At 33.3% G+C, this 16,793-nt stretch overlaps 1 protein-coding gene across 1 annotated transcript in view; it reads left to right on the top strand.

Annotated features, from left to right (window-relative positions):
* The window catches only part of LOC140747043 (nose resistant to fluoxetine protein 6), a 45,284-nt gene that overhangs the window by 11,754 nt on the left and 16,737 nt on the right, over positions 1–16,793 (top strand). Inside the window, exon 2 of the mRNA XM_073079271.1 lies at positions 13,265–13,381. Within this exon, the coding sequence (XP_072935372.1) occupies positions 13,265–13,381 (117 nt within the window). The remainder of the gene's footprint in view (positions 1–13,264; positions 13,382–16,793) is intronic.

Below are 16,793 nucleotides of genomic sequence, written 5' to 3'. Positions count from 1 at the left end.
TAATTCCATACAACCATTCGTGTCCACTTAATATAATTTGGGCCAAGTATGATGACTATAACTATACTATTACTATTACTGTCTCTACAAACTAAAGTTGTTATATCCGAACATAAAGCAAGAGATAATTATTTACGTAACGGAATTTACAAGCGACCGTGTGGTAAAGTTATCGTCATATCCAAAATGTTAAACGAGTAAAGAATAGATAGACAAAGAACATATAAATAATTAGGATCATCAAAGAAAAAATCATCATTTTTTCAAATATGCAAAAATAGGTTAAGATTGTCAATTTTCTTAATAAACCGTTACTGTGCCTTTTTGTGTGTAACTGACATGAGAGCTTTTATGTCAAATTACTAGTCTGATTATTATTTCATAATATGTTTAGCGATCAACTATCCTTTACCTGCTTCTCATGCGAATACAACCTTTATACGGCGACGGCTGCAAACGTTTACGTAAAACCAAATTGACCAAAACAGCACTGCTTGGGCAACCTCACACTTACTTGCGCTTTTGTTTAAGACCTCAACTTTACAGGTTTTGCCATTTCCAAGTAATCCGATGACACACTACTAAATACGGAGTTTGGAAAGCGGGTTGACTGATGTGTATTTACACAATAGAAGGTTCACAGAGAGGATAACATTTCAAATGTCTTAGGGAAATTGCTAATTAGCGTTAAGAAATCGTTCATCACTAAATAAACTGGATCTTTTCGTCTAGGAAGACATGAAGAATGGTGACGACTATAACCTACATAAAAGATCTCACGGACGTTTCTGCAACAAAATTTAAAAAAGTACGAAAGGTTTATATTGTTATAGGTTTATATTGTTTCTTCCACAGGCCAAAGTGATTACATAGAATATAAAATTATACCCATTTTATACATCTGCAAAAATATCTCACTATTCTCAAACAGAAAGATTTTTTTTCTCACATTTTGTTCTCACATATATTTCTCTGACCCAGAAGTTGCCTAAACGTAGTCTGAATAGAATAGAATATAAATAAAAATTTTATAAAAATAAAACACTAAAATATAAATTTAAGACAATTGGTCAATAACGAAAACAATTACTATTTACGCAATTATAATTACAATTACCAATTAAAAATTGCGAAAATTTAATTAATTTAGTTCAATTCTCACAAACGGCGTCCTCATTTTTAAACTCCAAAATAAAGTATTGTGAAGTGAGGTTACGAAAATCCAATTCAATCTTACCAAATTCATAACTTTATTACAAAAGCCGAAAACACAACAAATAACATTGAACTTAATAATTGATTACAAAATATTACAACAAACATCACCAAATCATTAGTGTCTGCCTTTTGCACGTCTCCTTCATCATCAATTCATCACCATAATTTATTGACACTGGCAAATTTGATTTTTATAAACTTCTATAACATTGAGAACTTTAAAGATCAATCACTTATTTAGGTCGCTTAATGCTTTCCTTCGCCATTCAATGATACATAATTTCGCATTAAGGTAATAGGTAGGTAGGTAGCTCGTAATTTTGAAAAATCAGTTTTGTGCTAAAGTTAACACTGTTCTCTGGTATGATAAAACGAAGTTCAGTTGTACGTGTAAAGATAGTACAACACTAGGGTTCGACTCCGGAGGCATCAAAGACAATAACAACAGTGTTAAAAGAACTCAGAATCGTTGACTTTTACCAAAGCTTTAAAATCCTTATGATTATCATATTCAGCAGCTTATATAGTTAGGTCCAATCTTAACTCATATGCTAAGGGCAACAAAAGCAGCAGTGAAAGTAAGGCCGCTTACCAGCGGATTATGTAAGTCATTAAACTTACGGTTACTTGAAATTCACTTCGATTTAATGCATCTCATATTTATATGGTTGTAAATATAATTTTACAACATGGATGGGGTATTCCGATCGTTATAATGTAATATGCAATTAAAATTTTGAAAGTTTTGTGTTTTTGAAATTGTTCAATACAATTATAATTGTATATTTTTTCTCGAGTATAAATATATAAGTATTTTGTTTTACAAACTTAATTATGTTTCTCGTAAATCTTCCGTATTTCTATCTTAAAATCAGAACATAGCCAGAGCTTAACATGTTATAAAACTAGGTGTAGCGATGATATGATCTCAATGAAACCACGAAGGCTTTCACCATTAATTAAATAATGAAAACAATCTTTCCGGTAAAGTAACATTAACAAAGATTCAAAGCAAATCGTACATTTCGGATCACATTACGTCGAAATACGTAACATTAGAAAGTTGAGGCACAAATAATAATGTTCGCCGCTGTTAGCTTAAATGACTCGATTTATTCTGGATGTACGGCTTAAAATTACATTTTAAGCCTTAATAGCTTAGGCAGCTTAAACATTAATCTTAATGACACTACAGTTAAGTTAAAAAGTGAAAAATAAGTTACTTTCCTCTTTATTATGGCGTAAATTGCCCTTTTATTATAACAGCAATGTTATAAAAGGTATGTAATACATATGTAACTTTAGTCTCATTTCTTCTATTTGCTTTCCGTTTATTATTAGGTATTATGGCTGTCCTATTTAAACCACACTTAACTTAACTTTTAACCTTTAAAAATATGGATCGGTTTACATTCGGTCACAATCTAACGAAAAAGACAAGATTTTGTAATGATTTTGCCTTTTTGGCTACACTTAACAAATACGTACAATAATAATCCTAGTTAGAGAAATATTACGTGTAAATAGATACCTATACTTAAACCAGTAAGACTAGAAGCATTTTACACAATATTTCGTTATATAACTTAGACGAATACTAAGAGAGCGTTCATGAACATTTATCTCCTAAGAAGACTAAATTGGAGGCAATAACTTTTGTATATCTTACACTTTGACCCCTTTGAAACGCCAATAAAAGTTAAGCAAATAATAAATCAGTATGCAGCTGTACTCGGTTCTATTCTTATTTAATATTCGTTTAAATTATTTACCACATGATTAACTGTAAGATACATACGGCCTCACTAGGTCAGCGCGGTAAAACCTTCTCATTCCGAGACAGATAAGCTTCGTAATAAAAAGTAATACTAATACATAATAATGAATACATAATTCACATCTACTTGAAATTTTAATTACATTAACTACTTATAATACAGTGTATACACACATTGAATACAAAAATGCCATATAAAGGCATATACAAGTAGAGACATTACCTGACACTTCCTCACAACAAATTGACTACGTGACGAAGTGACAATAGTGCCTACCGCTATTGCAGCCACCATCCGGAATCTCGCGTCAATAAACTGTTTGTTCACGACTCGATAAAAAGTTTATAGCCTCAAGTGGCATTTCACAGCGCTTTATAAAGGTTGCCCTAACTTGCTTCAGCTTTTTGTGAAGTTTCAAGATGGTAGAAGTCTTTATGGTTCATCCAAGGTTATTGGGCACAGCCGCAATAAACATTTCTGTCTTATAGGAGTAATGTTCACAGCCTCCTCTGCCTAATTTGATTGCAATCTTATATATAAAATTCTCGTTTCACAATGTTAGTTACCGCAGGATTTTCACCAAATTTTATGTGCATATTCAATAGATCTGAGAATCGGCTACTATCTATTTCTCATACTCCTAAGTGATAAGGGTGGTTCACCCTAACATTTTTTTATTTATATGGCAACACTACGTTTGCCGGGTCAGCTAGTGTAATATAAATCGCGTGTGATACGCTTTCCTTCATGAAGACTAGGTTGTAATGTAATTTAACCGTAAGTTTCCCTAATAACACCTTTAAAACTAAAACCAAAGAGAAGATATCTATCTGCTGGCACATAGAAGTAGAACATTATAGTCTTACCTATAACGGTTAGTATTAGTTGAATTACGTAGTAGTCTTAGTTGAATTACGTTGAGTTTTACCCAATAAGGAGCCCTTTTAAAATATTTAAAAGCATTCCATCATCTTTGTAAATATTCCAATTTCCATGAAAAGTATTGTATCAGCTTTTCAAGCCTACAAGTCTATAACTTTTTGAAAATATCTACCTCCTCTACTTAATTGCGTTTCTGTAAATTTATCTGCATTACAAGTATTAGAACTAACCATATTATTATTTGCCCACGTACAGTTTTGTAACAACGGTAACTGGTAACTAATACCCGGTTAGTGTGCTTCGCATGTTTAATTTTCACGTTCACAGCGACCTTTGGTTTCCGTAAGCGGCTTTCAACACAAACGTTTCAAAACTTATGTTGACAGTCTGTGATAGTTATTATTACCTTAGCACAACGGTAATAATAACTGCATAATAACTGCACTAAATGTGAAATGCATGGCAATACCTTAGCTTTCTCGTCACTCCACTATGTTCCACTGTAGAGCATAGGTCTCATAGTAAAAATACCTTAAGCCATAATACACCACGCTAACAAAATGCTAATTGAATTGAACATTAATTTCTGAGAACTTTTTAAAGATTATTTTTTTACTTTACATATGTTTCCCTAGATTTCCTTGCCATGTTTTCCTTTACTTTTAGAGTAAGTGATCATTAATTTATAACACGCACATAGTTAAAGAAAACTTAAAATGGGTGCCTGTCTGAGATCCATCAATTTTTTGTGTATTAGAAGTGATACGATTTATTTCACGTATGGAAATTACAAACTAGAAAGCGAATTCTAATAAATGCTAAAACGACGCTAATAAGGCGTTAAAAGCGTGTTATCAATATCGACTCTGTTCCTTTGCAGTACGGGTGATATCATGAATATATTAAAACAAATAATAAAAGCTGGGGCAAAGACCCCATAGCTGTCGCTTTCACTGGAAGTTACCTACCAACCTACAATAGGCTACAATAGGCTTTGCTTAATGAAGCGGTCTAATATCGGCCTAGTCGTTAGCGGCTCTACATAAGAGCCTACTAGGAAACTTGAAACATTGTAACAATTTACTGTTCTTGTAAAGTTCAGACTACTAAGTAATTGTGGTCTGGTTTGAAATCAAAATATTTCCTAAAAAAATACATAACTCTATTTTCTATTAAAATGGTGTATCTCCCGCGTTTGTATCAATATAACATAATAAAAAGATCTAAAGTACTTTCCAAAGAACCTTTTTTCATAGGCTCCAAACTTATCCATTAGTCCCAAAAGGCATGTTTATTGAATTAAATTGTTCTACTGTCATAGATCTGGTAAAAATTCTCAAAAATGCATTTTTGTTAATATACTCGTAATTTTACCGAATAGCATATTTGCTATTATTATGTAAATTTCCTAAACTGCATTTCTTAATATTATTTCCATTCTATTAAAATTGACGTATGATTAAATAACCTATCTCTTTTAATCCCGCTTATAATGCAGCCCGACTTTTAAAAAAGCGTGTTATAAAATATATCCAACTCATTAAATGTGATTTCTTAGAAATCTCTTCCCGTCGAGTTTTTTACCCCGAGTCCCGGTGATCCAGCGCTGACCCACATACCGGGACCCGTTCCACTGCTTTTCTTTTTTGTTTTTTGGTGTCCGTTAATAGTGTTATTAAGTGTCTTTCCGACAGTGATATGTAGTTGTGATTTAAACCGAATATATTATACGGAGTTTATCAGAGGCGTTATTCCCAATTTAGGCTTATATGGATGTTTTTCTGGGATTTTGTTACAAGACGTAGCAATAATTGCAGTAATGCTCGATTCGTTTGGTTACATGTGCATTTCTATTGCAACTGATATCGGCTCCAAATCGGATGAAACATCCTAGAAACCGGTCTGTGATCCAACCCTTTCAAACAAATTGAATATCTTATTTATGATTGTCGGCCTTAATACACCCTTAAAACTAAAGGAATGTCGAAAAACTTTTTTAATACTTAAAGTGAAAAAAACATACAGTCAAAATAAATCATAATAAGTAGGTACCTAAGGAATTCTATCACGTTTTCTTTTCTTTAAAAAAATATTTGTGTTAATAATACTTTACTCATTAGTGGTCGATCGCCCCAGCGCTGGCGGAGGCGCAAATCAGTGAAAGTGAGCAGCGTGGCGCAAGTCACCAGCGGGGGCGATGGGTCAAGTTCACTTTGCTAACGCTTTGCGTGACCGCTGCGACTCGCGTGCGTCAAGTTAACCAAATTGGCTAATCTTGTCTATTATGCGTTATGTAATATGTTTGCATTATATAAGATGTACGAGTATGGTTAATTCGTAAAAATAAAGTTTGCAAAATAGTTTTAGATACTATTTGCTTAGAATTCTTTATATTAAAACTAAATAAGTATTTTTCATTTTGAAATGCATAGGTACATACCAACTGCATCGGCAATACCGGAGTTAGCTGAGAAACTGTAATGGTATGTTGAAATCAAATTCATCGCAATTCATGTTTTGCATAGTTACATAATTGAAGATTTTGTTGGTGCAGCAATGTTAATTTGTAAATTTCATAATATTTCGATATGCGGAGCAATCTGTACTTGTTGTTAATAATACGTGCTAAAAATAGCGATTTATTCTGTTGGGAATGAGTTCTTATGTTACATTTATCTTAAGTTTCAATATTCACTAGCACTATTCTTTATTCAACCTTATCAATTGTTACTTTTTCAAAGAGCTGAAGATTAGATGTATGACGCTTATGACTCACACCACAGCATATCTTCCGCTGTATAGTCACCACTACGTGACCACAACGCAGTCGCAGTGAAATTTAACGCCTTACCATACCCGCGTCACGTTATGTCATTATTCTTACGTTTTTGTATACCATGTAGTATTGTTGTTATAATAATGTTTTAATAGGAGGATAATTTAAGATTGAAATAATAAAACTTTAACGTGAAGTGCGTCGTGTGTATCTACGTTGTAAGCTCGGTTTAAATATGAAAGGTATGAATTACTCGTATTACTTGCTTTAAGAGTCCGACTACACGCCGTGGACTTCTTTATAATAATATCCGTAATGAATACAGCGTAACAAACTACAGTTTGACAGCGTATGCCCGTTTGCGTTCATGGCTCGTCACGGTTACGACACGTCTGAGATACCGTAGCCCTTACTGGTGCCGGAACTACAGCGACTTTAGCGACCTGAACCGTAGTTTAATCAAGATTCTATCCCCGTCGGGGCAACGTAAATATAACTTCGATTTCTGTTCTAATTTACAGTTCAGTTTGTGGCACCCATGTCACATTCTATTGTGAGCCTATATATCTAAAGGTCCGTTGGTCATTTTTATTTGTACTTCGATCTCTGCCCGTGTCAATGTGTGGTAATGCGAAGACGTAGGTGGTAGGTGTGTCCGTACAAGTTGTTACGTGGTTGTAGCCTTGTATGTTATTGTTTTTATTATGTCATTATGGCCTTAATCGTTGTTACGCGGCCATAGATGCAAAGCCAACGTCGCGTCATTGCGCAATTAGTGATTGGGTAATGCTGAATGGCTTTCCCCAAATACAAATTACTAGTTGACCCGTGCGAGTCGCATTGTATATAAGAATTATCGAATGCATCAAAAATATCATTGGTGCTGGAACAAATTGTTATTATTGTATTTTATGTTATTGTAGCAACGTTTACCTATGATTGTAGTAAAGTTTTATAAAAGAATAATAGAAAATAACGGCCTAATATTTTCGTCGCCAGCGTTCAATGTTATCGTCAAAATAATTTCTCGGTCGTTCAATTAGATAAATATTTTCTAAAATATTGCGTACCGACCAATAAACCCTTGAAAACCATCACAGAAAACGATTTGATAATTTCATTTTATGTTTTAAAATAAAAGAGCAAGAGAATTATTTTACTTACAGTATCAGAGATGTAGATTATATTTTTTTCCACTTGATAGGCCACGCATAGAAATTAAGGTTTTACGAAAATAGTGACTGTCAAAAAATACGTTAAATTACTAAAAAAAACTACCTATTTTTAAACATACATCATAAATTCTTATCAATTATCATAGGTATCAAAATGGGTGACGATGATATTTCCGTAACATCTGTCACGACTAGTACACATTTGCAAAGTCATGCACACGCAGAAATTAAAAAAAAACAAATATATTACTACATACACGTACGAGTTGTACACCTATTAATAAAAAATAAATATATAAAAACCTTTCAAAAACAAGCTTTCCAGCAATGTCATTTTGTTTTTATTTTTCTGATAAAATTCTTTAATTTGATATTCATATCATGGGAATAGATAATACTCCTATATCATGGTAATCCGCTTTATTAGATTAAGAACAACATGACTAATCATAGAACAACATTATCGGAATCCGAAATATACATGTATGCAATATTTCAGTACAATTAGTTGCGGTTAACTGATATAAAATCCAACTGTGAGATTCAACCCTCACGTACTGATGAACTAAAATAACACTTTTAAATATATTTGCAAACAACATAAGTATCATAACACAGTTATACCTACAGCTCTTCGGAATAACAACGTTTCTCCAGTAAAATTAGGAAACATTTAAATTACCTACATTAGGTTTCCCAATGCTGGGTCACAATCACTAGGGTGAATAGCAACTGCGTTAGATTGCATTAGGATGCTACAACGGGCGCTGCCACAGATCTGAACCTAGATAGAAATGACACGTTAGCGTGACTTGCGTTTAAATTGTATATTTGTTGAAACAATGCTCTGTCAACATCTTCAAATTCATGCTAATTCTTTATTTTCATTAGTCTGATATTTTAATTGGTTAGTAAATGTAATTGATTTTTAGCAATATAATGTAGAGCACGAGATCGTTAGAAAATTATTATAAGGAAACTTTACATGAAATATCCTCGCGATGCTTTCCTTCGCCGGTAAATTTATTGATCATAAGCTATAAGATGCGAATTACAATTTTCTGCATATGAAGAAGTAGTATTTATACCAATCACTCTTGATAAATTGACTGGCACGGCTCCCTTGAACTTCGTAAGAAAGCCGAATAAATTATTCTGTTCGAAAACTTGTGTTTATCACCTATTGATGATTTGTGACACCATACTAATGGAGATACAGTGCGCTGCAGAAACTTTTGAAAATCAGGACCAGTACCGATAATTTCCAATTTTCAATAGGATAATTTCCAATCAGCGCCCCTAGCGGATTGTGTCAGAACTTGGAAATAGTATGGGCCAATACGTAAAGAAATACCAAAACAGTCATACTTGTCAAAACGTCAAAACTCATGGTAAGGGTACAGACTGTCCGTCTACACGACAAAATCAGGCGCCTTTCTATCAGATAACATAGCTTTATATGTAGTCTTGCGAGATGCACCACCCACTTATTTACAGATTAAATGGCCACGTCGTGTGGAGTCTTACAAATGGAGTGTAATAGACGTCGCAAGGCCGGTGCTGGACTACGTAGGAGTACAAGTCGCTTTTGTAAACAAAACGACACGAAACCATAATTTACATGTACGGTGTGAGTGCGAATATAAGGCACGACTTTTGGTAAAAGCAACGATTTCTGTTGGAAATCTATTAAAAGATTTATGTATGTTTGACTGCCTGGTGTGTCTCTACCAGAATGCAATGGCTCTACACTGTACCCATACCAGGAGTTTTTACGTTTTGACAAATATGACTGTTTTGGTATTTGTTTATGTATTGGCTCTATTTCCAAGTTCTGACACAATCCGCTAGGGGCGCTGATTGGTAATTATATGGGCAAATACGTAAACAAATAACAAAACAGTCATATTTGTCAAAACGTAAACACACCTGGTGAGGGTACTGGTATGGCAGAAATACCTAATGACTGTGTCAGAGGCGGCACATAGCGTCGTAGTTAGGGTCACGAGTTAAGTACTCTGGCAAGATTTCAAATTTACCTCTTACGAGACTTTTTCTAGAAAGAGTGAAAGAGGCCTTTTTTATTTGGGTCAGCAAAATGCGTCCCTTAAAGGTTGCACCCATCAGGCCGCCTTCTACGACGCTACGAAGCTACAACTCCACGTCGCTGCTTAAATGCCTGTTTTATAAGTGAAATCACTTATAAATTACCGCATAGTGACACTAATTATAATGAAGGACGGCATAATTAAATTGATTGCTAATCAAACAACAATCTTTGTTTTGCAGTCAAGGTTATGTTCACTACAAATTTATTACAAGGTAAAGGCTTGACATTATCTGTCAGATTATTTTTTATACCCATACCGCATAACTCTATCACTGTAATTCGTGTGACTTAGCTTTTTTTTTATAATATGGAGTAGCAGACGAGCATGCAGTCCACCTAATGGTAAGTGGCTACTGCCGCCCATGTACATCTGTAATCGACTCCAGATAGGATTAGATATTCGTACCGGAGGTCGGCCACAGATGCGCCGCTATTCCTGAGGACTAAATTGGAACGCCTCGGCAAAGTTCCTATATCTCCCTTACCACACCCTTCAAACCAGAACTGTGCCCAGCAGGGCGACGTTAATAGGTAGAAGATAATATAAATATATATATATATATATATAATGTAGAACAAACTAACGAGCATGCAGTCTATCTGATGGTAAGTGGCCATCGTCATCTAAGGACTTCTGTGAGTACCCGAAATTGGACTGTACTCGTATCTCTCTCTTATACCCTTCACACGCAGCAATGTTTAACACAAAAATAGAGCATGAAATATATAATTTCTAATTTGCAAACGTTAAAATGAAGCAAAATTTATATACATATAAATACAAAAAATGCACTATGAATTAACCCGAAAATAAGGCACATAAAAATTGATTACTAATAAAGTGAATACTTAAATGTAATAAAGCCCTAAAGTGACATTGAATTTCAAAAATATATAAAAAATCATTATCATACTTTTAGCGTTTCTTTTTTGTAATTAATTAAACAACCTTATTAGTATAGCAAGACGGAAATGACACTGAAATATTAATTTGACCTCTTTAAACTGGTAATTAGGCCACATATCTGGTTTTTATGGTGTGAATACTAATTAGAAATGTATTTGAAATCAAACTTAATCAATAATCCTTGGCAGTAATATCTTGTTATTAACCAAGTATAAAGGCTATGTATTTACTATAAGTATTTCGGCCAAATTTATATCTATATGATTAATTAATATATCATCATCTTTGTATGTGTCCAAGGTATCTACAAAATTGGTAGGTACCAGTATTGAACTATGGAGCATTATGTTATTTGATCTAATAGATATTAGTACATCAACACAAATATATTTTGTGATTCTATGCAAAGTTCTATGCTAATAAACATATTTTCGCATTAGGTAGGTGATAGGTACATAATTTTTTTTAAACCCGAAATAAAGTCAAATTACAAAATCTTTGTCGATAAACTATTGAAGTCTCCTATCCACGATACATTACTCTTGTGTTGTTGTAATTTGTAAGACCTTTAACTACAAGCATTTATCCAGAGGTCGGTTGCCGCCCTCAAGAGAGCCTTTAAGAGAGCGAGAGAGAGAGAGAGAGAGCCCTTAAACCACACAATAAATTAGGTTGTAAAAATATATATAGATGAAAGTTTATACACTGGAAATGGTTTATATAATATTTGCGCTGCTGCGTAATTTTTTGAAAGGAAGAGTCCTTTCGAAGAAGCTAAGGTTCTGAAATGGCGTTTCATTTTCATCCTCGAGGGTAGCATCGTATCAATATAAATTGACGAATATAGCATCAAGCACTCTAAATCTGGTTAGCTTTTGGTTTTAACTAATGCAAGATCGTTTAATTTAAAAATGTCAAGCATTTTTAGATCACTTTCCTACACCCACATCGCTTATTTCCAAACTGAAGAATTAAGTAACACTTCTGAGGGAAGTTGATCAGATAAGATCGTCAAAGGCCTCATCAGTCTTAAGGCCAAAGGTTACAAAACGCACAGCTAAGCCAACTTTCCGGCTTGACCCTGAATCCGATTCGCCCAGAGTCATGAACCCCACGACCTTCCCTTGAGTTTTCTCTCGATCAAATTGAGTCAACGTTCGATAACGGTAAATAAATTGCGGAGTTCCAACCTCCTATTAAGGGCAACCTCGATGTCTCTACAAAATTGTAATCCGAATTTATAGCGTAGTTGTTATAAACTTCAAAATGCAAGTTAAACATTGCATTATTGCTTTTAATAATGTTCTTTTCGTTTGCCCAACGTTTCTTATTATTTCATCATCGTCAACACATTACTGATCGATCCACAGTCAATTAGTAGTCCCACGCATTTGATAATGTTTAAAAATTAAAATTAGAGATAATGGGAAATCAAACTCCGAACCTTCAGTTTACCAGCGTTTTATACCAGAAACCTGCTCGATTACTGATTGATAAATATGTGAATATGCATAAAATGTAGATAGGTGCATCAAAGAAAGATAGATTTATATACCTAACATGATCTTACGTTAAAGAGTTAATGAAACGCAAATGACTACCCTAGTTAGGATGGTATTTTGACCTACCGCATATTCAGCACCAACTCACTGCTTTTATGACAAAAGAAGCCTAATGCACGAAACTTCGGCATCGTATTTCAAAATGTTAACGAAGGTACTGTTATGTATTATCAGTGTAGAACCTACATAGCGAACCAATAATTCGCAATTCGTTTCGCAATCATAACAGCTGTCACGCGGCAGTTGCCGGCTCGCGCATCGCCCGCAATTACAGGCCGGAAGCAATTTCTCCGAGCATCAGAAAGCCGTCATCAGCTCGCTTCCTCGTTGCCGCGGAAGGAAGCGATGGATATATGAACCACCTTGAACTTTACACCGTACTTTGATAATATATTGGGCGTTTTTTGATGACAGATTGCATGTCAAATGGATACATTCATCAGTAGGCACAGGTTCGGAATATATGCAAAATCGTCTCCTTAAGCAAAGAAGTTCTTAATCTTTGTTTTATTGTAATTTTTAGGAATACTTATGTCGTATCTGGTAGCATTTTCATAGATGATAATTAGTCAACAGCAACATTGACTAAGATCCTATGTCAAGTTGCAAACGTCCTCAAGTATGAATTTCCGTGCAACTTACAATTTATCTAACAGTAAATTGAAACAGCAGATTTATAGACATACCTAGACATTATATCTCATATAAAGTCATTAAGTTATTACGTAACTGAAATATTATTTCTTGAGATGAACATAAATCGCCTAATTTTATTTTAACTTTATTTTACCTCTTTATTTTTTTAGTTAAGCCCTCAATCAGAAAATAACTAATTGTTTCTTTGTTTTGTTTCCAGTGGAGGACGCTAGCGGGCGCTACACGTCCATGTTCTACTGGGGCAACAACTACTGGACGGGCTCCGCTGAACTGTGCGAAGTCCTCAACGACCAGCAGACGGCGCCGCGGCATAACAGTATGTGTATTGTGTACTATCTTTCATTTTATGCACGCCTGGTATTTGACACCTCAAATATTGGCTAAATTTTAATTCTATAATGTAATTACTAAGAAAAAGTGAATGCTTAATGCTAATGTGAATATTTTAACATATTAAGATTGATTTTATGACCGCTTAAAATAATTTTAGATCTCTATTATTTCTTGGTAAATAAGTAGTCTAAATCTTTATTGTAATAGTTTAGAAAAATATATTTTCTTTCTAAGACAGATAAATATACCGTAAGGATAAGGAAGTTGATTACTTCAACAAAATTTTATTTATAACAAAAACAATGCTAAGTTTATTATTTTTAGAAAACAATAGAAAGTTATTGTTCAGAAGAATTTCATAATTACAAATCAATTACAACAACAGATCATGTCAATTTAACGGTGCACCTGCATTATTACATTTAATTGTTTCTATTTGTGTCAGGTGTTTTCTATGGATTATAGATTAACCATCGTCAATTTATTGTGCTAACCCAATTACCAGTGTTGCCAGTCACTTCTCAAGGTTTATCCGCCGGGTGTTGCCATTAGCTTTGTCTTTGAATCTTGATTACATGTAGGCTGACCCTTGATAACTCGGTATGTACTTATTACGCTTTTTATTAAAGCGTAGTCTATGATAAGTCTATGATAAAATAAGTGTAGTAGGTAATAGGTAACCTATCTTAGGGTAGAATAACTTGGCTTATATGGAGAATAAATGGAAAATCTTAATCGTTTAAAAGTAATCTTATTATATATATAACGCATTTGTTAAGAAATAATAAGTGATACTAACAATCTCAAGTTCACGCTCTAGATCATTTGCCCTGCGTTGCCGGCGCAAAATACGAAACAATTTGTACTTATTTATATATTGTAAATAGGTAGACTGATGTAGTCCGCCATGGGTATGAATATAATAGCCATAAGCTAACGCCTCTCTATAAAACTTTATTTTCCGAAGATAAATTGTCAAGTAAATAGAAAATATAGTATTAAACAATATTACCTATTTACATATTCAGAAATAAGTTATTAGTGAAGAATGAGATTTTTCAGAAATATTTACCTAGTTAGATATTTATTTATACAAGCATTACGAGTAGATACATACTACACACGTACCTACTACGCATTTACTCGAAGAGTTTAATTGCGACGTTTTAAATAATATTTTGATTATAGGTAATTTCTCTATTAGATAATATTACTGCAAAATATGCCGAGGAGCTTAGGTCATTTTCTAAATGTCAACAGCACAGCAGTTCTGAAAGCAAAGTAATATTACACAACGGCCGATATCGAGACCTAGATTTTAATTTTACTTTATCTAAATAGAATAATAGAGCGTTGAAACTTTGTAGTTTATATTTACTTATTAGGAAATAGGTTGTTTAATCTCCTTGTGGCAAAATCTTGTTGTAGGTTTACTACATATACCTACAACAAGATACCTACCAGGTACCTACCAGTTTAATAGGTATGAATTTTAAACGTTAACGTTGCCTTTTGACCCTTAATAAAATACTTTGTAAATTTTAACAACTCATATTTTATTAACTCTAAAATACTTTGGCAATGGCAATGAAAATTTAATTCCCAAGTTCATGGGAATTGAATTTTCCTTATAATGTTTCTCCGCTGCGCGATTTTAGCAATTACCTAAGAGGCGTTATCCTTATTTGATCCACATACTTCCATTACAGCCTTTCACGTGCGTAATTTTTCATGCGCAATAAATCTTATATAGTGTACATTTATAACGTCTGAAGTCTTTCTATAGCTATCTAGAACATTACAAAATTGGCTTTGCATAGTTCACTTGTTATTATTTGTGCAACTTACAACATTAAATACTAGAATGTAGGCGGCTGGACCGCAGCTATCGATCATAAAGTAAGTTGTGGATAAAGAAATTGACGTATTATTACGACATGAGCTGTAGAAACAAACTACTTGACTAAGTGATGTAGTTAAAATTGATTGATAATATCGAAAAGCCGATGGATAACATATTGGATAAATATTTAAAGCTATACTAATATATACTTTAGTTATTTTATTGAATACATCCGATATTGTCGTATATTTTCTGATTGTAAGAAAATAAATTTAAGTAGGTACTTTACACATAGCATGATATACTAAATAACAGTTCTTATTGCAGTAATCACTTTTAGGCAAGTCCACAATCAAATAAGTCAATAAATATATATAGTTCTATTGTAAGTATTAAGTAGAATAAAAAATAAATATTTAAGGTGAATTATAAAATTCAAACACATTATATATGTGTTTGAACAGCGATAGATAATGGTAGGCGTGATCTTTTGAACCAATTGAACATGGACACCAATCCACCACGTAAATAAATAAATTTAAACCTGAAATAAGTGGCACACAAACTAACCTAATGAATTATTTAAGATTTATGTAAGTGTTGTTTACATTGATAGATATATAAATATTATTTTGCTTAACCATATCTAACCAGTGACCTAGAAACCTAGAAAAATATGGAATTCCATCGTTACATAATACTTAATAAACACAGTGAATGCTGAGTTGTTTTTTACGCAACATAACATACCTACTGCCATGCAATTAAATTTGAGAAGTTGTTACTTTTGGCCATAGATTACTAAAGATACTTCGCCGCCTTGAAATTGAATGAAGCCAAAAACGGCTTATTAGTAAGTTCTTTGTTTGAATTCTTGACAAATAAAAACATTTTTACAGAAAATTTACGAATAAATAACTAATACTGCGTAATTTACATAATAAATAAATAATTATTTCAAATATTTTAGGGACATTTTAGCACGGAGACGTGGCAAAATTTTTTACGCAACTATTTTAATTCTCAAAACTGGGTAAATTTTCTTGTTAGGGTTGAGTAATCTTTTACTAATCTATGTTTTTGGCCATAGATAAGTATTTTTGGCACTAAATATATCCAAATAGTCTACAAAGTATGTTTGAAGTCAATAAATGAAGCGTTGTTTCTATTCAGGACCAATACAGTCCACCAGATACCACATTTAGGTGTGTTCGTCTTATCAAACCCTTCAACCCGGTGTGGTGCTGAAGTCGCCATCAAGAAATGTGGTTTAGTTCTGTCGCTTTTACAATTACACGTGTAATTATTAGATACCCGTCAATGATTACATTATTTTCATACTTTTTTAAACGTCCGCTGACCGAACCAATAAAATATTTACGTTTTGAATTATTACCTAGGTACCATAAGTACCTGTTTATGTGCTAACACAAAAATGACAATTATGCCATCAACTTATAATAATAGTTATACCATTAATGTATACAAACATAATAATTTATATATATTTAAGAAATGAATTTTATGTACTTCGATGTATTCAACAATCGTA

Source organism: Epargyreus clarus, unplaced genomic scaffold, assembly GCF_041222505.1.
Source record: "Epargyreus clarus isolate Ecla_fem2 unplaced genomic scaffold, WU_Ecla_fem_2.2 ptg000014l, whole genome shotgun sequence".
Classification (NCBI taxonomy): Eukaryota; Metazoa; Arthropoda; class Insecta; order Lepidoptera; family Hesperiidae; genus Epargyreus; species Epargyreus clarus.
Note: the sequence above shows the minus strand (reverse complement) of the source record. Positions and strands in the feature narration are given on the sequence as shown.